Source organism: Poecilia formosa, unplaced genomic scaffold (genome assembly GCF_000485575.1).
Source record: "Poecilia formosa unplaced genomic scaffold, Poecilia_formosa-5.1.2 Scaffold19, whole genome shotgun sequence".
NCBI lineage: Eukaryota > Metazoa > Chordata > Actinopteri > Cyprinodontiformes > Poeciliidae > Poecilia > Poecilia formosa.
The window spans coordinates 2,702,482-2,724,806 of NW_006799958.1; the positions used below are offsets into that span (position 1 = coordinate 2,702,482).

Consider the following 22,325-nt stretch of genomic DNA (forward strand, 5'->3'; position numbering starts at 1 on the left):
TTATAGTCACAAAATAGTCTACATTCAGTGTTCGCCTTTTCAGTTGGTGAGAATAAATGAAAAAAAAAAAGATTTGTAAAAAATCTTTTCATTCAGTTAAAAAGTCACCATTTGTATTGTAGAATATATATTTTTATCTTAAATAGAGAGAAAGCAAATGTTCACAGTTAAATCTTGAAATTGGGCTATAAAATATTTCCAATTTTTGATGGAATCCATGCATTCTGCAGGATAATCAAGCATAGTGCTCACGAATAGAATCAGTTGACTTTAAGACTGGGATGGTTAAAATAATTTAAACTTCTTTAGAGGGCTGCATAGTGGCGCAGCTGGTAGAGCTGTTGCCTTGCAGCAAGAAGGTTTCGATTCCCAGCCTGGGGTCTTTCTGCATGGAGTTTGCATGTTCTTTCTGTGCATGGTGGGTTCTCTCCGGGTACTCCGGTTTCCTCCCACAGTCCAAAAACATGACTGTCAGATTAATTGGCCTCTCCAAATTCTCCCTAGGTGTGAGCGTGTGTGCATGGTTGTGTGTATTGTCTGTCTCTGTGTTGCCCTGCGACAGACTGGCGACCTGTCCAGGGTGACCCCTGCCTCTCCCCCCGAAACGTTAGCAGGAGATAGGCACCAGCACCCCTCCCGGCCCCACTTAGGGACAAGGGTGTACAGAAAATGGATGGATGGATGGATGGATGGATGGATGGATGGATGGATGGATGGATGGATGGATGGATGGATGGATGGATACGCTTCTTTAAGTCCAAAACCTTCAGCAACAAGCCCAAGCTAGTTAACAGGTTTTGTTGTTATGCAATAGCCATAGTTATAACTCAATGCAAATTTGTTATAACAATGAAATACAACATAGAAATATATTATGTCTACTGTTGGAACAAAAATATGTCTACACTACCAAATGACCGTTTTTCTTTTCCTAGAGTGGCACCTCCATAATGTCACAAATATTAGTACACGGTGTACATTTATCGGAACCGGTTCGGGTTTTTGCCCCTCCAAACCCTCCATACCATGCAGCTGTGAGCAGCGTCGCTGTGACTCAGTGAAGCCGTGTGGGAGGAGTTAAAGTAAGATGGCTGCGGGAGAGGGAAGAGTGTTTGAGAAATCATCAAATGGGATGTTTATCTGTCGCTAACAGGATGCACAGCTGCCCCGAAGAAGGAGTGGTTAATTTGTTAGCGTCGCCGGGTCAGTGTGGAGCAGTCCTCCGGTTGCCTCTGCGCTGTGTTCGTGTCGTCAGCCGTTCATTGCTCTGACATTGTGGAATTCATCAACAGCTAGGCGTTAGCAGGCAGCTAGCTGGCAGCTAGCTATCCGAGGAAATCTGCTCCTCTTCAACAGCTGCTGAGACCCCGGCACATAAACAAGGTGCGCATTCTTGGTGCTGCTTTCTTAATTTATGCGTGTGTGTTGACTTTCTTGGTCAGGTATATTTAATGCAGGGCTTTTGAGAAAGAATAAGTTAATATTTTACAGTGTAAACTAGGTCGCTTCATCGTTTCGAAATTGAATTGCATTGATTGTTATTTTCCGACGTCGCCCGGTGAAACGCCTCTGCGGGCTGGTTAAACCGAAATGCAGAATGGCAACTCTTAAAAAAACAACAACAAAAAAAGCAAAAATAAAAGTAATCAGAAAGGCAGCGTTAAGTTTCTGTCAAAGGCAGGGACTGACACGAACATATGATGTAAAAGCATTAGGAAAGATTCAACCTTTGAACTCCTGCCTCCTTAGCTTAATTAACTCGGACACATTCCTCTGGTTATCTCTAAACTCTGGGGCTGAACAGTAAACGTTCAACAGTCTGTCATCTCACCTGATAAAACCCGCGGTGAATAAAAGCAAAGCGGACTTTCCTTGGGTTTTTATGTTTCACATAAAAAAATATGCAACCGCTGTTAAAAAAAAAAAAAAAAGTAAAGGAGTAGGTAGAAAGGAATTAATTTTCTGAGACTTCTCGGTCTCTGACCTAAAGTCTGCCTTGTATTACTAGTTGTATGCTTTTAGTCTCCATCAAATACAGCCTGGCTTGCTCATAAAGTGTGATAGAGTCCTAGCTGACATATAATTCACAATCGCTTGCATAACCTGTTAACCTGTTTCTTGACAGATAAGTGTTTCGTAAAATTGCAAACACTATTGAGAAGATTTTATCTGTACATGCATGTATAAGTTTACCTCTGGTGGTTTATTTGGCCACTTTTTTATTCTTATCTGATATTTAGATAACAATGTTTGCACATGTCACCCTTTGAGAAACTGAAAATGCGTAGAAAGTATTTCTCACAACGTTGATGCTGAATGTCTATAGCAGACCGATGATGTGCGTCTTCCTCTTGTCTCCGATTAGATATGCTGATGGTATTGATTGCATTTACCCAACATTTTCCTGTCTACCGTCTTTCTTTACAGCGGTTGGTATCCAGACTTCACTTTTGCACACAGATACTGCGATGATGTATTTTATATCGACATAAACAAAGCTCACACTCTGGTTGTTATTTTAAAGGAAATGTTAAAAGCAGCTTTTGAAGGTGGCTGTCAAACTTTGTTTTTGAAAATGGATCATTTTGCAGGAAGTGTGTTGGTGCCTTCAGCTGCCCTATGTGCTAAACTGCAATTTAAATAAACTTTTTAACAAATGAAGTGTTACTCATAAATGGTTAAATCAACTGAAATATGTTATCTTTTTAGACATAACAGACTCTGAGATCATCTGAAGACTGGTAGAGGTCAGTGGTACAAAATAGGGATGCGCTTATGGAAATTTGACCCAGTGTCAATATCCGATACTAATATACCTGTTAAGGCCAATAACCGATATTTACCGATATTATACACATTACATTTCACTACCCTTTCGACACCTTGGCAGAAAGCAACACACCACTGGCTTCATCACCACTTCTCCCCACAATCCTGTACTGCAACAAAACACATGACTAACCTTCTTCTAACTAACCTACAAATGGCATCAAAATAAATATTGTTAATATCGGCACAGTTTTATTTATTGGATCAATTCCGTTATGTTAAATGATATCGGACGATGCCGATGTTGGCGCCGATTATATCGTGTATCCCTAGTACAACAGGAGAAGACTGTGACGGTCTCGGATCAGTCAAAAAGCAAGAAGCGAGTGGACTACAGCGCAAGGCATTCTGGGTCAGTATTACCAAAGCAAACGCGAATCTGAATCTGGCGCTAGCTGGAGAAGTGGCTCGTGGTCTTTCACCAAAGACCACAAAAACAGCTGAAATCTGATGCCACTCAAGTTTTTGTTTAAGTTTGGTGAAGAAGGAAGTTGCGCTCAGCATCTTCTTCAGAGGTTTTCCTTGTTGTTTCATTCAGCAGTTCTTGGTGCAGCGCCACCACAGGCGAGGGCGTGAACAGGTTTTTCAATTAGTTTGGCTTGTCTGATACAGTGCAGTGTGAAAGCGAACCACACCAGCTGAACATACAACAAATGTTGTAATCTTGTTTCTCAATTGAACCAAGTCTACCAGACAACCAGGTGCGAAAACACCCTGAAGGATTCTGGTTAAACCGGAGTCTGTCTCAGTTTGTCCACTGCTTGAAATCACAGCGTCTCTGAAAAAACAAACCGAACTTCTCGCCCTACTTTTAGCCTATCTTAAGAGTTTAATCTGCTACAAGAGGTGGGAATACTCAAGCCCAAAGAATGGTGAGCTTGATCACCGATATTTGACTCAGGTCTTTAGGAACGGTGCCTGCCTTCTGTGGTATCTGCAGTTGCACTTTGAACTCGTTTTATGAGCGCTGCTCTAAAGGTGTGTGTGACCTGAAAGTTAAAGACACTTTGAATTTCCGTGTGTGTGCTGCAGTGCTGAGATCTGCATGTGGAGCTGAGGGTATTTTTGTTGAAAGTACTTCAGGTTTTCTGACTGAATTTACATAAATATTGAGGACAAACCTTAGTCAAACAGTATTCCTGAGGTTTTCTTTTTTTGTTTGTTTTCCCCCTCCATTCATATCCTTAGATCTCTGCATGAACTCATATGCTGGCCTTATTAAAATAAGGAGTGGTTAATCATTAAACGGAAAAACAAAAGGGTAAACGGTGACCTGGCTTCCTTTCAGAACCACTTGTGTGTAGCTGCTGTGAGAGAAAAAGAAAACTCTGTATGGAGGGTTTTTTTTTTGTTGGTTTTTTTTCTTGTATCGAATCCCAAGTGGAAATCATGAGTCAATCCATGTCATGTGGAAATGAGGAGCACTTTACAAATCTTTGTAATGATGACATTTCTTATTTTAACACCGAGCGTATTAGCTTACTGACTCATTAGGGTGGTTTGCTTTAATGGATCCTTTTGTTCAAGCACAAGTCAAACGGGTTACTAAATGTACAATTTGATGGATTAAGGATGTTTTTTTTGTTGTTTTTTTTTAGCTTATTCAGACCTCAACTTTTGTAAATGTCGTGTTACAGCCACAAACTTCAGTGTATTTTAGTGACAGCCCAACACAGCATCAAGCATAACTGTGAAGTCACAATTTTGAACTAATGAAAAATGTTACACTTGTTTTTGTTCTGCCCCTCTTACTGTGATATTCCAACATTAAGTTAAGTGCAACCAAGTGTCATTCTGGACATAATGGAAGCATATTGAGAAAACACGTCATCCAGTTGGTGGACATGCTTTTCTTTACATGGACTTTGAAGCTAGTCGGTGCTGATGGAGATAAATTAGGGGTTGCACCAACTAGTCGATTCTTTCCTCTGCAATGACTTTTTACGGGGCCACTATTCGCAATGACGTGACGAAACAGATTTTTCTGAGAAACTGAAAGATGAACTAGGTGAGTTCGTCAAACAGCTCAAATTGTATAAAAATGTAAATAATTTACCAAAGAGAAAATTCTAGCAAAGGCTACCGGGTGTCTATATGTAGAGACTGTAGACCGCGGTAGTCTGGAGTCTGACTCCCGTCCGCGGTTCGCTTGGCCCATGTCATCTCTCCCCTGCTCCTCTCTCTACTCCCTGGATTGCTGTCAAATAAAGGCAAACAATGCCAAAAACATTCTTAAAAAAAAAAAAAAAGTCTACTGGAGTGTCATGATGTCGGGATTTTTTTAATATATCATATTTTATATTTATAATAATTTGACTCCTAAATGTGCAGCTATCCATTGATCATCAGTATCGGTTGGTGTTTCGGGGGAAAAAAAAAAAGTCAGACCCGACTTTGTGCAACTTTTTGGACTTTTCTTCACTGCTCACAAAGAAGTCCGGGATAATAATCTGTTTCTTGTTCTTTTAATTATGCATAATAGACTTAGTAAAAGCAGGTTTTTTTTAATCAATATTTGCCGTGAATATAGCTGAGTAAGTTGTGAAGCGTTTTGAGCTTATGTCGCCTTGATGTCACTGCGACTAGTTGACGTCGACTCGACTTTTATCATGTTGTAGTCGACCTTTAAAAATATGTTGTTGTTCAACCCCTAAGCTAAACAACAACAAGTACAAGGACTGAAGTTGAGTTTCTCATTCCAGTTGGGGCAACAGTAATCCTAAACATGTAGCCAGAGCTTCACTAGAATAATTTAGATTGATGCATATGCATATGTTGGAATGGACCAGTCAAAGTCCAGAACTAAAACCAGTTCAATATTTATCTTGCACTTTAAAAAAAAATAAGAACTTTTTACAGATACTCTGACTGAGCCTGAGCAGTCAGATTGGATGGAAGAATGGTCAATTTTTGTAAAAATAAATAAATTTTAAAAACATAATTTTTCTTTCACTTCTATCTTCCTTTTTTTATTTTACTTTTTTAAATTTGTTTTTCTCTTTTTTTTTAACCCTTTGAAGACAAGGTCTAAATGGCCATCCCGGCGCGCAGTCTCTCTTCTCAGTGCGTCAGCGCTCGCTATGAAGCCATGTAGCGATAGCTAGCAAAACTACTACTAACACTGCACACACTTTTATAAAGTTTGAAGTCCGTGCTGTCCAACAGAGTTGAAATGAAAACTCGGTATGCGTCCATGTTATTACGAAGCCTTATAAATGCGTCACATGCTTGTACGCCGCACGGCGGGCAGCGACTACATAGGGTTCATCTTTTCTTGAATGAAATTTGCTTCATTTTCTCTTGTTCACAGTGGCGTCTGAGCTGCTGGTATTCATGTGCACGACTGATGAGTTACGGAGAGAAAAGACATCTTCATGAAAAATATAGCCCGTTATGTTTTTTCTGCTCATTTTTAAATGAACACTTTTTATATGTAGTCGCAAATGCTTCACCGGTTTATAGCGGTGATAACAAATCTATGCCAAGTCACAGCAGTTGCTTCTTGTAAAAAAAAGTGCATGAAAAAGTGTCATCTTTTTGCAGAAAACTGCAAAATTTATGGGAAGGACTTTGTCATTTTGACTATTCCTTGGGGGGTTTTGCAAGTGCTAAAGCCTACATTTTCTGTTGTTGAGTAAGTTTCCATCCAATGTGTCACTGATGGGAAGATTGTGGTTGAATTTGTATGAACTGAATTTGCTTTCTTATATCTGGAAATCACTTTTCTTTTTTTAGTTCTACTTCCTTTTGTTTTATAATTAACCTTGGAGCTCAATTTGAAAGTGAACTCTTCAAACAACAACTAAGCTTTGAAAATACAACAGAAATTTGGTATCCAATGTTATAGATTTGCCTTTTACACTTAACATGCTTGATTTTTAAATTTAAAGTTGTTAAATATGTGGAATATATATCTATTTTTTTTGTTATAAGCTTGTGAAGAGACAATGCAACAATCTGAATGAGTTTGACACTTAAAGCCTGAACACTTGTTTATTTGTTTGCTTCTCTTGCCAATAGCCTCTCAGTTTCCACAGTAAACAGGAGCAGGACTTGTTGTAGTTTTCTCTACTACAAGACTGAAACAGTTTCCCTGGTAACGGCATAGTGCAGACGCTTACTTATATTTGTTGGGAGGGAGGGGGACTAGAGATCTTTGGCACAAGTGATTTTCTACATACTTGGATTGTTTTTGTCTTGCTGCTTGCAAGATAAATCTGTCAATATAGAAATTAGGACATTTATTTTCTTAGGTTTTTGCAGAAAAATTAATTTGTAAAGGACTAAATCTTATTCTATTGACATCCTTTGTTCCAGTTTTTGCAGATATGCAATGCAACAATGTGTGTAATAAGGAGTTTAAGTTCTAGTTTGGTACTAATTGCTACATTACCCTAGTTATGGTGGTTCTTTTGTTCATCAGTTTGTGGTACAGAAAAGCTGTAGATTTAAAGTAAGGAGTCGTTTATCTGTTTGTCTTCACAGAGAGGTGTACCCGTCCTGACCGGCTATGGAGTGGTGTTGGCTTCAGACTGGATGACAGCGTCCACAGGGAGGACAAGAAAGCAAAGTTTCTAAATCAGAAACACCCTTCCCTTTGGAGTCGGCTGATCGGCAGCAACAGCTCGTTCAAGCGTCGTCCTTTTTCTCTGATTGGGATCGCCTCCCTTCCCCTCTCCGTCCCTCTTCCCTTTCTCTTTTCCTTTTTCTTTGTCCATACCTTCTCCTTTAGTTCCCCTCCTGAGCTCTTGCTCTCTGTCCTGGGCGCTTTTGTGTCTGGACTCAGAAGTTCCCATTTTTCTTTTTTTTTTTTGTTTTGTTTTGTTTTGTTTTCCTTCCCCCCCTCCCATCCCTCCCTGGCGTTTGAGTCTGTGAGACCTTTCACCTGCCTCCCGCCGGGTTCGGAATGAGCTGGCTTAGCAGGTTGAACCCACGGTCCGGCCGCAGCGCCGTCGCCTCCGTCGCCCCCTCCAGCCCGTGCACTGCCGACCCGGAGACATGCCTGATGGTGTTTGAGAACCACTGGAGACAGGTGCGCCGAAGACGCCGCGTGCTCCGCTCACAGTTCTGTTTATGTACTTTGCTGGAAGACATTTTTGTGATACAAGTCAAAAATGAACCCAGATTGAACCTAATTTGGGGAATATAATTTGCTAAAGGAAAAGACTGGCTTTTTGTTGCAGCTGTGGTTGTTACTCAGCTAATTTATGCACTAAATCTTCTATCCTAATTGGGGAAAAAAACTTTTTTTATTACAAATGATCTGGGTCACATCTGAAAGTGGATGTAGTCCTAAAGATTTGTAATTAAGTAGGTATGAAATAGTTTGGAAAATAGATAATAAAATAATAAAATCCAAATAAAATGTCTACAAAAGCATATTGTACATTTTCAAGCATTTGCTTGCTCAAATAAAATTCAATAAGTGCTTATTTAAATGAGCAGGACTTTAACTGATTCAATTTGATTAATTAATTGCAGATGCTGCAATTAACTAGATTTAAAAATGTATCAAGTTCCACCATTAGTTTGCACTTATGCAAAGGCCAGTGTGATACTGTCTCTGTATGATAACCTTGAGTACAAACTCTGATCGGTATGGGGCTTTTATATAATATTTACACAAAAAATGTAAAACAGAACATATTTAACACAATTTCATTGCTATCTAAATCATAAAAGCAGCACAGTTTCCAACTGCTCCCAAAATAATCTACTGATTGTCAAATGTGTAATATTGTTATCTGCAACATTTACTTGTTATCCATCCGTCCCTGGAAAGGCAGCATTGGGCTAGTTGGTTTTACTGGTGGCCAGTGGGCAAGAGGCAGGTTCAAACCTGGACAGGTTACCAGTTCATCCCAGAGAAACAGACATTGAATTTAGTTCTTGTTTACAATTCCCTGTTGTTCAGCGTTAGATGTTGCCACTCTGCTATTGCAACAACTTTAACAAACTTATATTATCTGTTTAATGCATCAAACTGCATGTCTGCTCATACCGCTAGCTACTGACACTGCTGGTCTATTTGTATATCTCAGACTGCTATAAATTTTACAGTCTGTCGGTGCTTTAATGGATCAGGAAGTGTAGGTTTCAACACTTTTAGGTGGACCGTGTCAGTGCTAACGTAAGGAGCCAGTTTGGCTCATGTCCAGTCCCTGGATAAAAAAGCGTTATGGCTTCCAGAGCGCCGTCTCCTCCTGATGGGTTAAATGGCTCGGAGGCAGCATTAGGCTGTTTTGTTGTTGGAGGTTTACTCTTTCAACCAGACTCTCAGTAGGATGCTTTTTTTTTTTTTTTTTTTTTTTGTTCAATGAAAAATCGTTTTCAGAAGAAGTAGCTGTGGTACTGATGTTGCAAATTTCCAAACATAATCTCTCCTCCCTCCGACATGACGGCGTGAGCAGTGGTCATAACGAGAAGACCATAAGTAGACGTTGGTTGTGTGGGCGAACATCTGCCCTGTTTTGCGTGTTTGTTTGCCGGCTGTGTGTTAGCTCATCTCAGTTTCTGCACATGTGCAGCTTCACCACTGACGCGGTTGTTCCGACTCGTCATGTTGGCTAACCGAGCCCCGGTCATTGTGACGACTCATGGTGACTGCACATCACACTTGTTTGTGATAAATGTTACGAAAGCTCTTGTTACATTTAACACTTCAAATGCTGCTTTATTTCCCATCTTAGAATAATTGTGTCAAATACTTATAGTATGTATTAGTAATTACATCCAAAAATACCAGCAGCTTCCTGATGGCACTCTCGAGTAAACATAGCCTAAAAATGGAAGGATGTTAACCAAAACGTTTTAAAATCTTCGTATAGCTTGATACCGGTTAGTGGCCTGTTTCTTTTTAGCTCACTGAAAGGCAGCATTAGTATCAATATCCTGGTCAAAAGACTTTTATTTTAAAATGCTGACTGTGTTCTCCAAACCCAGGTTATTAACCCCCCCGTCCTGTATGTTTTAATAGGAGATTAACAGATTTTTGCTGCACCTGATGCCATCCTAAGGAGCTAATCCAGTCATTTGTGGTGGAGCAGAGATTCGTATAAAATATGGCTTAATAACCCACATTAAGCTATAATGAGATGTTAGTTGCATTCGAATCTGAGGAAATGTGTTGAAGGCAGCGATTCACCTTATATTCAGTGGCTCGGTTGGCCTTGACTGCAGCTGTCCTTGGGTTTTGTTGGCGTGTCCGTCCCGTTTCCTTCTATCTGCAGGAACTGAAAGGCCTCACCGTTCGGCAGTCAACGTCTCAGTTTAATAATAATCTTGTTCTTTACCTCGATTTTTGCTCACAATAAAGAGTTTTCCACTCAGTTTAGGTGTGCTGGACTGAATCTAAACATACAAAGTGTTGGAAATATTTCTACATTTTGCAATTTTTTTCATGTTCCATGTTTTGTAGTTACATATTCATCTGACTTTTAAACTTGGAGTAATCCAAGAGCTGTAAGCCTTGCATTAAAATAGGCTTTTAAGGATACAAGAAGCTTTATACTGATATCATTATTTTTTTTTTTTCTTCAGGTCTCTTGGGTTTTGGATCAGCGAGAAACGTCGTCCTCCAGCGACGACCTGACGGCGGTGCGGAACAACACCGACCAGATGTTGTGTCTGCTGGCGGAAGAGCGTCCCGCCGAGAGCACGGAGGGCGGCTCTTGCGTGGCGCCCATGGGCCCCATCCTGGAGCTGGTCGTCACGGAGAACATCCTGGAGCGCCTGGTTCAATGGCACCTTCGGCGCGGCCTGGACCCGGACAGCCAGGGGGCCCTGCTCAAACTGTTCGAGATGCTCATCGGCCAGTCCCAGCAGCCTCTGCTGCAGCACACAGCCGTTCTCCACCCCCTGCTGAGGCTGCTGGGAGCATGCGCCGACCCAGAACTTGGCTGTCCCCCGGCCTTGGAGAACAGTCTGGTACTGCTGCTTAATCAGGTACACGCAAAGAAATAAATCTTTGGGATACTTTATAACTTTGCGTCTGAGATTTTTTTTTGTTCACATTAAAGTATTTTACCTCCATTTTTTGTTTCTACAGCTTCTAAAAATAGATCAAGTGCTTAAAAAACACACACACAGCTGTTTTTTGGCAGTAAGTTGTTTTTTGGTGTCTGGAAAATGAGCCTTTTCAAAAACCCTCCCGAGTGTAATGTTACAAATCAGCAGGCTCTGTCCCTCACTTGGCAACCCCAGCAAAGCCCAACTCATCACCTAGCAACCCAAGCAGAGCTCCAGCATGTGTAGTCAGCTGGTTTTACCACTGGATGCGCCGTACAATGGCTGCTGGAAAAGACAAGTGTTTTGACAAGCGAATTACCGTCCAGAAACCACTTGCTGCAGGAGGTTCTACTAATGCTTTTCAAAGATGTTCAGTGGTATAATTTCACATCTGTTTGCAGCTATTTTCACCTGTGAGTGTAAACGCTGAGTCGGATGGCATGGCTTATATGGATTTAAAGTGACAAGAGCCTTAAAACGTCTTCTGAAAGGAGACAGACGGACTGAAATCTCACTACCTAAGAATGATTTTGTGCAAAAAAAATTAATAATCATGTTTGTTAACCTCCCCAAGGAAGCATAATTGGTCATCTATAATATTTTATTCTTGTTTTGCACTTCATTGAAACCTTTTTTTTTTTTTTTGACTTTTTTGAATCCACAACAGGTCTGCGTGTCCATGGCCCGGCAGCCGGTGGTCCTGGAGATGCTGTTCCAGGCTGTGCCGGCCCAACAGGGCTCCACCAACCTGCTGATCTTCTCCCTCCTCGTGCCGTTCATCCACCGGGACGGAGCCATCGGCCAGCAGGCCCGAGACGCGCTGCTGCTGGTGATGGCGGCCTCGGCCAGTCACGAGGCAGTGGCGCGATACATCTCCGAAAACTCCTATTTCTGCCCGGTAATGCTCAACGTTTGTTTTTTGTTTTTTTAGTGCCAGGTTTCTTTTCTTTTTTTTTCCAGAAAAAAATCAAAACATTTAGAAAGATTAAAGTTAAGTGTCAAAACTCGTATATGGAGGAATTTAATGTTTTTATGGATGATTTCAAACTAAAACATAGAGATTGACTGGTTCTACTATATAGCGTCATCCTGATAAGCATAGATCTAAGGGTGCCATTTTGACTTCTTGCGTCAAAGTGATGTATAGTGAAGAGAAGCTGACCTCCTCTTTATTAATATAGCAGCTGAGTACAGCTGAAAAAGTGGGACCCTGGCTTGCTTTCTGACTCTTCAGAAAGGAGGATGTGGGCTCTGGAACTCTAATGCATTAGTGATGGTGCGTGATAATGGCTGCAGAAGAAGATGACTATGCACTCTGACAGATCAGCCACCCTTATCTACATCCTATCACGTAGTTTCCTGTGACCATCTCACAAAATAGTCTCTACACTCAAAGAAACGCTTGCATGTTAAGAGGAATATCTCATAAAAGGGATTCTTATGATTTGCATGTGGGTTTGTTGTATTTTTGTTTGATTTTTGTCAATCTTTTTCAGTGAATTCTTCAGTTTTTCTTGTGTTTTGGGATAAGAAATCGCTTTAGGAGATGTCACTATTTTGGAGTTTACTGCTAAAAAAAAAGGCAGATTCTGCTGATTTATTATCAAAATATTAACTTTTTTAAAATCAGCTAACAAAAAATCTGCACGCCTTCTTGCAGTTCCCTTTAGCTGCCACCAGATGAGAATAAAGAGTTGCTAAAGTCTTAATGAGTTTTATTTATTTATTTATTTATTTTTCAGTGAGAATTTGCATGTTTACATTTCGGGGCATTTATTCTAAATTGTGAGATAACAAAATCAAAACAGTGTGGCTCTCTTATGTGAGCTTCAGAGGAGTGGTCACTTCTTCCATCTTTTGACTTTTTCTGTGCACTTTGCTGGCAGTGAGCTGGCTCAGCTATTTCTGCTCACCGTCCTTCCAGCAGTTTCAAGATGACCTACTTGGAAAGGTCCAGTGGAGGACCCAACGCCTGACTCGCGCAGTTTTTTCCTGTCTCTGCTTGCTAACCCGTTACTTTCAGTGATGCATGACATTTTCTCAGGAGGTGACTGTTATTGAGTCATTGCTGCACCTTTCCTCTGCACCCATAACTGGCCTTTTCTCATCTTCTTGACATCATTTTTTCATAATTTCTCAAAGTGAACTACTGTTTATAGATACTTATTGTTTGTTCTTCTCTGACATCATTTCTGCAATGTAATTGGTTTTAAAATATTAAATGATCCAGAAGCATAAAGAGTTCATACACAGGTTTAACATTTATGTTTTACAAGTTGTCACTCAACATTTATGATGCAATGTTGAATTTATGTTGCACATTTTATCACTTTTACTCATTCAAGGCATACTTTAAGACACGAATATGCATCTATGCTGTGCCTGACAGGATGCTTGGTGTGTGTTCAAAAAATAAACACACACACACACTATGATCTCACTTAGGATATATTAATACAAATAGCTTTAATTATTTTGTATAAATAGAGGATTATTTTCCCCCATATTTTTGATTTAATTTCAGAAAGTATCAGTCCAATAAATCATTAAAATTGAATATATGAGATTAAAATTCATTATCTTTACAGTTCACTGAAATAAAATGTCCTGCATTAGTGCTGTGGTTCAAACCAAGTGCTGAGAGAGGTTTTTTTTTTTTTTTTCATCTTACAAACTTCTTCTGTTTTTACTTTTGTTTTTACACTTCAACAAAAAAAAAAAATGCCGTTAACAGAAAGTTACCTGAACCAGCCTGACCCCATGGGAAGAAGTAATTATAGTAAAATCCAATTAAATTACAAATTAACTATGAGCAACGCACTGTTCAACGCTCGTCCATTTTATCTGCAGCCGTCTGCAGACGATTTGACCTGGAGCTGCAGCAGCTAATACCGTTTTTTCTTTTTTTTTTCTTTTGTGCGTCAGCTTCGGTGTGAAGGGTGGACAAAAAGGCAAACTGTACAGATCAAAGTAGCTGATCACTTTTAAAAATTGCCTGAGCAAAATCGCAGCCTCTTTGTTGGCAGACATAAAAGGACAGTAATTACAAATTGAGTTTAATGAGACTGTGACTCTTATTAACTCTGAAAACGCAGCGACCAGGAGCTTCGTTCAGTATTTCAAAATGCACATGCATATCCCTACAAGTGATATAGTAATTTTATGTAACATTAAGCATCATTTCCTCATTTTTTTGAGTAATTGTTTGTATTATTTATGAATGTTTTAGTAACCAGCAGTTTTCAAGCTTCTTCAGTTCAAACCGACTCATAATCGAGTCTCTCTGCGTTGCTGCAGGTGTTGGCGACGGGGCTCAGCGCCCTCTACTCCTCCCTGCCCAGGAAGATCGAGGTCCGCGGAGACGACTGGCATTCGCTGCGGCGGGAGGACTGGATGGGCGTGTCGTCTCTCGTGCTTTTCATGAACTCCTTGGAGTTCTGCAACGCCGTGGTGCAGGTGGCGCACCCCCTGGTCCGCTCTCAGCTCCTGGACTACCTCCACAACGGCTTCCTCGTCCCCGTCATGGGCCCCGCCCTGCACAAGGTTGGAAACTGAACTCTGGTTTTGTGTAAGTTTTTATAAAGTCTGTCTGCTGGAGTTTAGAACATTTAGAACTTTGTTTAGCGACTCGCTGATGTTTTGAGGTGAACTGGCAGAAAACGTGGAGGTTTGGAATTTAACTTTCTTCGATTGGTGTCGATGAGTCAAGAGGATGAAGCAGTAATTACTTTACACCGAAGAAACTGTCCTTTGCTAAATTCACCTCGGCGGGAAGATTCGTCACATTGTTCCTCTTTTAAAGTGTGTGTTTTTTTTTTCTTTTTCTTTTTTTTGCGTGTGTGTGTGTCCGCAGTCGTCGGTGGACGAGATGATCGCCAGCACCGCCTACCTGGATCTTTTCTTGCGCAGCGTAACGGAAACATCCCTCCTCAAAACCTTCCTGCGCTTCATCCTGCTGCATCGCCATGACAATGACACCATCCTGGACACGCTGCTCACCCGCATAAGCAGCAATTCGAGGGTCTGTATACATGTGCATCTGTTTATGAAAGAGCCTGGAGGCTTTAAAACGAACACGGTTGTGTGGGCGCTGAGTGGGCTGAGGGCAAAATCCGACAGCAGAAAAGCGAAGCTTCTGGGCTATGAGAACAACAAAAAGAAAGAAAACTAAATCTCTTCGTGTCTGCTGCAACAACCTACTTTTGTGTTGGATGTTGTTTGTATTCAGAAATGTATCTCGGTTGAAAAGCTCGCACCGACTCACAGATTCTGGGCTAGAAAAGAAACATTTAGATCAATGGGCTGTTTGGGAAAATATTAGTGGGATTTCATCATCCTGCATGAGCGTCAGAGTTATCTACTTAGAAGCTAAAGCAGGTCTGGCGTCTACAGAGGCCAATGTCGGATACATTATTAACTTTATTTTAAGGTTTTCAGTTATAATTTTTTAAAACTTCTCTGCTGTAAGATAAAAAAGAATAGATCTGCTGTGTATGACTGCTCATCAGGCTCTTTATGGTTGCAGCTCTGCATGGTCTCATTGAGTCTGTTCAGGACTCTCCTGTCCCTGCATTGTGAGGACATCATGCTGCAGCTTGTTCTCAGGTATTTCCCAGAGTTTTCTCGAGCATTGACACTGTGGGTGAATTCTCTCTTTTATATAATTTTTTTATGATTCAGAAATCAAAGATGGTGTTTTAAATTATTTATCAGAAATTCAGTCCAGGTTCAACTTCTCTAGGTATTGTGCTTTTCTAGCAGAGAACTTTTTTTGTGTGTTATCTAATGAAAGAGTAAAAGCTGCATGCATAAGAAATGTGTTTTACTAAAACCTGGTGTCAGCAACATAAATGTTGAACTTTAGATGATAAAATGCAGTGAAAAATTATAGGGAACTAGCCCTTTAGTTTTCCACCAAATCAGCAGGTGCGAGTCACATGCTAACTTCAGTGCTGTGTCTGCAGCTTAAAACGGAATAAAGATTTAACAAATCATATGCAGCGACAGTCATATGAGCAGTGTGAAATTATCCAGTTCAGCGCAGAAATGTTTCCTCAGTGCTTACAGAGCATCTTCCTCTTGTCTGTAACCAGCCTGTGTTATCATGAATAAAATGGTTGATAGGGCCTTGGAAAGTGTAGTTATAAATATACATATGCATATTTTTATAAGAACAAGAAATGGAGGTGCTGAAGGTACATACAGTACTTTGGAAAAGCATCCACACCCCTTACAGTTTTCTTGGGTTTCTTTTCATGTTATGATCACAAACTTTAATGTTTTTCAACACAAAGTAGCAGAGACGTTTACAATAACTTGTCTGGAACTTTTCCACAACTTTATTCCTGACCTGTGTGCTTTGTTCTGGTTTTATCGTGCTGTTCGTTTAACAATCTCTAACAGTTAGTTGACTTAGGGAAAGGAACTGGTTGCAGTGGATTTTTATTTGTGTCAGAGTAAAGTTTGAGACTACAAATGCATGTCGCATTTTCAGATTTTTATGTGTAAAAACTCCAGAAAACCATTATTCCTTTTTATTTTGCTTCACAATTAGGAGCTCTCGTTACAAAAATATGTCAAAATATAATAAAAACATTCAGGGGGTGTTTATGTAATTTGGAAGGCATTGTGTATTTTCAGTGTGTCGACTAAGAACTAATCATAATAAATAAATAAAAGAAACGTATTAAAACTCCATGTGTCTGTTTTTCTCCCAGGTATCTTCTGCCCTGCACCCACGTAATGCTGAGTCAGCGTCGTGCCATCAGGGAGACGGACATGTACGGAAAGTCGGCGAACAAGTTCCTGTCGCTGATCCCGGAGTGCTGTCGACTGAACGCATCGAGCTCCACCGATCGCGACGACGACAATCCGTTCTGGGGCAAAGGTGAGCGACAAACATGTGGGGGGGGGAAGGAAAGAGGAAAACGATTTGGGTCTGTTTCACCTGGACTGATTAAGTTGCAGTTTAATAAAGTGTTTGTAACCTTGACAGAGTGAATTGGTCTGTAAGGGTTGGTTTAAAGGTTAAGATTCCTGAATGAATTCAAGACAAATGCATTGTCTTGAATTCATAAAAAATATGTAAGGCTTAAATACGTTAATCACAGGTCTTGTATTTTGTTGTGACAGGTCTATTTAAACTCATATTTTATATATCGTGTAGAGTTTTTTTTTCTTGTCAGGTAAACGGACATCTTTGTTGTATTCTGTGACTCAAGGAGGATGAGGCTACCGTTAACTAGCTGCTAATCTTGGTAGCTCCTTTGTGTTTATCATTGGTACAGTGTAAATATTTCGCCAGTTGCCTTGATGACGTTCATCTTTGCCACTTACTCATTCTGTTTCCAACTTATGCGAATCTACGTACAAAAACTTTTGGCAATGATGCAGGTCTTAAGTTTCATTCATAATGTAAAGGGTTAAAAAGGTCTTAAATTTGACCTGCAGATTCGCTGTTAGTGACTGATTTATGTCATGAAACATCAGGAACAAAATAGAAAAAAAATTAGCCTTTACACCCAAACTGCCATCAGATCTTTTCACGTTGGGGTTTCTTTTCTTTTACGGATAATATTTCAAAATTTATGTGAATGTTTTTGGGGTTTCCTGTGTCATCCACAGTCATGAACAATCCAAGCACTGAAGCTCCAGCTCCACCCAGACCCAGCACCCCGTCCCGCCTTTCGTTCTTCATGCGGCAGCAGAGCAGCGGCGGCGGATCGGGAGGAGGGGGCTCATCTAACCCCCCCGCTGTGGACCCGCTGCACCCGGGTCCGTCCGGCTCCCACGCTCTGTCCCCGGACAGTCCCATGCACCAGCAGCAGACCCACACAGAGTGTCTGGAGTGGGACGCGGGGTACCTGGAGTACCTCAAGGACGCGCGTCGGGGAATCGAGCATTGCGCCTGGTCCTGCCGTGATTGGTCCGCGCCTTACGATGGAGAAAACCCTTCGCCGAGCGCGGCCCCTCCGCCTCCCCCCACCTCCAACGCCTCCTTGGCCATGTTCCCGGAGCATTTCTCCTTCCAGCACGGAGGAAGCGGCGGCACTCCTCCAGGCCAGCAGAGGGCCGCCGTTGTGGCGGCGGCGCGGTCGGAGTGGAGCAGTTCGGACCGGGACAGCGGTGAGTGGGACGTCACGATAGGCAAAAACAACTGCATCAGTCTCACGCCCCGCTCCAAGAAGCGCACGCTTCAAACGGAGGAACTGCTCCCCAAACCGGTGCCGCCGCTCGTCCCCTCTCCGTCTGCTGCCTCCGCTCTGTCGGCTTCACACTCCACCTCCTCCCCAAGTCAGCACATTTCCACGTCCACCATCACTGTGAGCTACCAGCCGATGTACAACGGGACAATCGCGCAGGCGGACGGCTGTTCAGACAGCCGGGATAGAGGCCTAGAAGTGAAAAAAGTCAAAAGAGACTTGGGGGAGCAGCAGTTCTTGGACGAGAACGCCAACCAGAACGGATCTCCCATCTCTTACCCCTCCCACAGCCACGCCGCCGTCCCCCAGTCGCTTTTCAGCAACAGGAACAGCAGCGACGTGAAACCTCTACAGTTTCCTGCCCCCGACACCAAACCGCTGACCAACTCAGGCCCGCACAGCATATCCTCAGATCTTCCAGAAGCCAACCAACAGTCGCAACAATCCGTGGAGCGGCTCATCGAAGAACTGCTGGAGCAGGCGCCGGACGACCCCCAGCAGCTCCCCGGAGACGCCAACGGTCAGGGCATCAGCATCGAGGCCTTCACCCAGGAGCTGCGGGAGCTGGAGGACCGGGTGAAGGAGCGAAGCCAAGCCGCCTCCCTGCAGCCTGACGCCGCCGCAGAATCGCTGTCCGCCGAGCAGCAGGAGGACGAACAGCTTTCCACCGCCTTGAACGCGAAACTGACTGGGGACGTCAAAGGGGAGGCGTCCGAGGTGGGAGTCTGCAGTCCCGCCAGACCGCTTACCCAGCCTGCCTCGCAGCCATACACTGGTAAGTTATTCTGTGGCAAGTAAAGCACTTTAGTTGTATTTTTATAACTTCAGTCTGAGCAGATTTTAGGCTGGAAAACACTTTAGCCGTCTGTCTTCATCACCAAATAAGGTTTTCCCCTTCTACTAACATCGCTTCCCACTTGGTGTAGTTTATCTTCCTTCATCTGTGTCCACTTTCTGAATATGGTATGTTTAATTATGTTCTTTATCAATGATCTTACAGTAGAAAAAGATAGAAACAAACCAAAGTAGCATTTAGGAGGCATTTACAGTTCCTTGCAAAATATTTGTTCTCCTTTGTCCCAGTATGACAACAATAACTAAGATTTTATGAGACTAACAAACTCAAAGTTATGCAAAAATGATCAGTATTTCATAACTGTGGGTAGAGGGCAGAACATGCTGTTAAACTGAGAGTTTGTCTTTTGCTTTTCTTCCCAGATCTGAATTAACAGATGCAAACAAATGCCACGATTTTATGTGTGAACTTTTTTGTGTTGGTCTACAGAATGAAATACCAATAAGACAGTAAAACCTGAGGTATTACTGTGACAAAAAGAGAAAAAGTAAAGGTGCTGAATAGTTTTGCAAGCCTCTGTAGCAAATCTGTGAGCTGCAGACACCAGCATGACTCACCTTCAAATAAAAGCTTTTCCTCATTTCAACAATGATGAGAACTGAATAAGTATCATTGTCACAACAGGTTTAGTTAACCGTCCATTAAGCGATGTTCATGGTGCATTGTTAAATAAGAGCTATTCTCCTTGGTTTCTGTTATACTTGTTAGCAAGCTACATCTAAAGCATGTTTTTCTTAGTTTGTCAATCAGTGTTTGTTCTTTCTTTGGAATATAAGCCAATAATTATCCATTCAAAAGTCATCAGTGGCTAATATGTTTCCATCCAAATATAATGCAAATATTTTGAGATCTCTAAAAATGTCGTAAAATTAAAAAAAATAATAATAAATGGCTTAATAGGAAAAAAAAAAAAAAAACACTGGTTCCAAACAATCTACTGGTTTGGAACCAGGCTGCAGATGTTGACGCTACACATGGCTGTAATAAACAAGATGTAGAAGAGACAAACCATTTCCAAGCAGCTCGAGGTTTGGAGTTTTTACAATTTTTTCTGAGTTTTGTGCCTCTTGTAAGTCACAGAGACTCGCCAGTGGATGGGTAAGGTTCCCTCTGTGAGAAATGATTTGCCAAATGAGTTTCCATCTACCCATAAGCACACTAACTGTTTTTCTAAAAAAAAAAAAAAAAAAGCCAAAATCACCTCAGGCAAGCATAAATACTTTTTTTTTCCTCTCCGTCAACCTTTTCTAATGCGATTCTTCAAAGTGCAAATAAATAAAAGAAGTTTATCGAAACAGCTGGTGTTGCATAAAATTCCTTAAAGTTCCAGGAAAAGTATTGATGCCTCTTGAGTATGTTTTTTTTACATCTGCAAATCTTATTTTCCTCCGTGTTTAGCACCACCCATCTTCCATCAGAAAAATAAAAAGCATCTCCACAGCGTTACATTGAAACAGAATATACATTCAGAAAATACACGTCTGCCAGGTTCTTAAGGTTTGCCCAGCTACAGAAGCCAGCAGATTGCACAGAATCCTCTTTGCTTCTTGAATTAAAAAGCTCTAGTTTGTTTTTATAACCAGAAACCATAACTGGAAGAACAATTTAATGCACATTATAACACCTCAAAACCTTTTGTTTCTGTTTTTTTTTCTCTCCCTTGTTCTCTTCTGCAGGCCCATTCATGGTGGTTCTGTTTGCCAAGTTGGAGAACATGCTCCAAAACTCGCTGTACGTCAACATCCTGCTCACTGGCATCATAGCCCAGTTGGCCTGTTATCCTCAGCCCCTCCTACGCTCCTTCCTGCTCAACACCAACATGGTCTTCCAGCCCAGCGTCAAGTCGCTGATCCAGGTACGCCAACTCCTGCCAGCTTCAGCCGAACCCCGGCTCTGTGCAGACTAAAGGAAGATCTGTTTGTTCATCACATAAGGTTCAAGGATCCACTTCAGCTCAAGCTCTCTGTTCTGTTTCTGTCCTCAGGTTTTAGGTTCTGTGAAGAACCGCATTGAGGCATTTGCAGCTTCTCACGAAGACTTCCCTGCCATGCTGAGGAAGGCCCAGCAGTACCTGGTGGCTCGAGGGAAAGTGGACTGGACCGACATGGCTGCTGCCGTTCCCCCACTGCGGCGCTCTGATTCACTAGGTGAGTACAGAAAGTGGACTGGAGACGTGTTGGGACTGAGCTCTTTCAGGGGTAAATGCATCATCACACTTTAGATTAAAGGTCTTTGTGTTCTCATTTACTTAGGAACATTTTATTTTATTTTTGTTTTTAACAAACGAAATAAAGGAACCAAAGTCTGGCAATGCAAGAATTGCAGGTTTTAAAAACGGAGCTGTACTATGTTAGTACAAATGCGAATATTTAAGTGAAATGACTTTAAATGAACGTCAATTTTAGTTCTGTGTTGTTTTGCGATTTGTGGAACTTGCTAAAAAAAAAAAAAAAAATCTGCTATTTAAGCAACTCAAGGTCAATATTTTGTTCTCAAGTGATCAGAATGCTATTCAATCTGCAGAAAATAAATGAAACTTTTATAAGGAAAAACATTTAGAAACTTTGTAATGACATTTTCTCGTGACATTTCCACTTTCCAGTAAAAAGCCGAAAGCCGTCGCTCGGAGACCTGATCCTCCGACACACCAACAGCCCGACCCGGGCTCGGCACGCCGCTCAGCTGGCGCTCGCTCACGTCCGGGACGGCGGCCAGTCGCTGCACAGCGCCTTGTTCCGGGGCGGCGGCGGGTCGTCCGGGCTGGAGAAGCAAGCCGAGGCGTTGCGGGTGAAAAACGCCGTCTACTGTGCCGTCATTTTCTGTGAGTTCCTCAAAGAGCTGGCAGCCATGGCTCAAGAGCACGCCGTCACTTTACCTTTCCCTCGGAGCCAGAAGGCCGAGGAGTAGACCGGTAAACACGAACTCCTTTGAAACTTGGCTCTTGGATTTCCTTTTATTTGGATTTTTTTTTATTAATTTGAAGCTGTAAAATGTATTTCTCCCTTCACCAGACTCGCGCACTGAGACTTTCTGTCACTAAATAGTAATCTGCAATGGTGCAGACGGAAAAAAACAGGAGGAAAACGGTGGCATTTTTCTACCAAAATTAGCATAAGATACCTACAGGACTGGAATTGCAGTTTTAACAGAGGAGCTTGTGCATATCATGTGTTATATTTACATTCTGTACACAGGAAGTCTCGCTAGACACTTGAGACTTGGGAGCTTGTAAATAAACCCACCACGCCGTGGCATCGTAAAAGGAAGTAGGCGCACATCCTGGTGCTAGCTCATACTCCTTATGTTTTCGTTAGGAAGCGTGCTCTCAGGTAGCACAGACAGCAAGATGGAAACTAAACACCAAATATTTCTTGACAGGAAAATATTGAAAATATATATATATATATATATATATATATATATATATATAT

General features: G+C 41.7%; 1 protein-coding gene across 2 annotated transcripts; it reads left to right on the forward strand.

Moving 5' to 3' along the window:
• Positions 1–1,030: 1,030 nt before the first annotated feature.
• fhip1b (FHF complex subunit HOOK interacting protein 1B) lies at positions 1,031–22,325 on the forward strand. Of its 2 annotated transcripts, XM_016669030.1 has the most exons (13): positions 1,031–1,203; positions 1,293–1,383; positions 7,315–7,861; positions 10,369–10,773; positions 11,504–11,734; positions 14,134–14,379; positions 14,690–14,857; positions 15,362–15,441; positions 16,554–16,723; positions 17,461–18,813; positions 20,571–20,749; positions 20,879–21,041; positions 21,497–22,325. In XM_016669030.1, exons 3-13 carry the CDS (start codon positions 7,736–7,738, stop codon positions 21,799–21,801), a joined length of 3,426 nt encoding a protein of 1,141 aa, XP_016524516.1. In that variant the 5' UTR covers positions 1,031–1,203; positions 1,293–1,383; positions 7,315–7,735; the 3' UTR covers positions 21,802–22,325. The 2 variants fall into 2 exon arrangements, with proteins under 2 accessions (XP_016524516.1, XP_007547305.1); XM_007547243.2 differs by having other exon boundaries at positions 1,032–1,383.

What these genes read in the sequence shown, in the direction of transcription:
- fhip1b (XM_016669030.1), top strand. Translation starts at nt 7,736, where the DNA reads ATGAGCTGGCTTAGCAGGTTGAACCCACGGTCCGGCCGCAGCGCCGTC. An exon ending in TGGTACTGCTGCTTAATCAG is followed by an intron (nt 10,774 to 11,503) that starts GTACACGCAAAG and finishes AATCCACAACAG; the next exon opens with GTCTGCGTGTCCATGGCCCG. An exon ending in GCGGCGCTCTGATTCACTAG is followed by an intron (nt 21,042 to 21,496) that starts GTGAGTACAGAA and finishes TCCACTTTCCAG; the next exon opens with TAAAAAGCCGAAAGCCGTCG.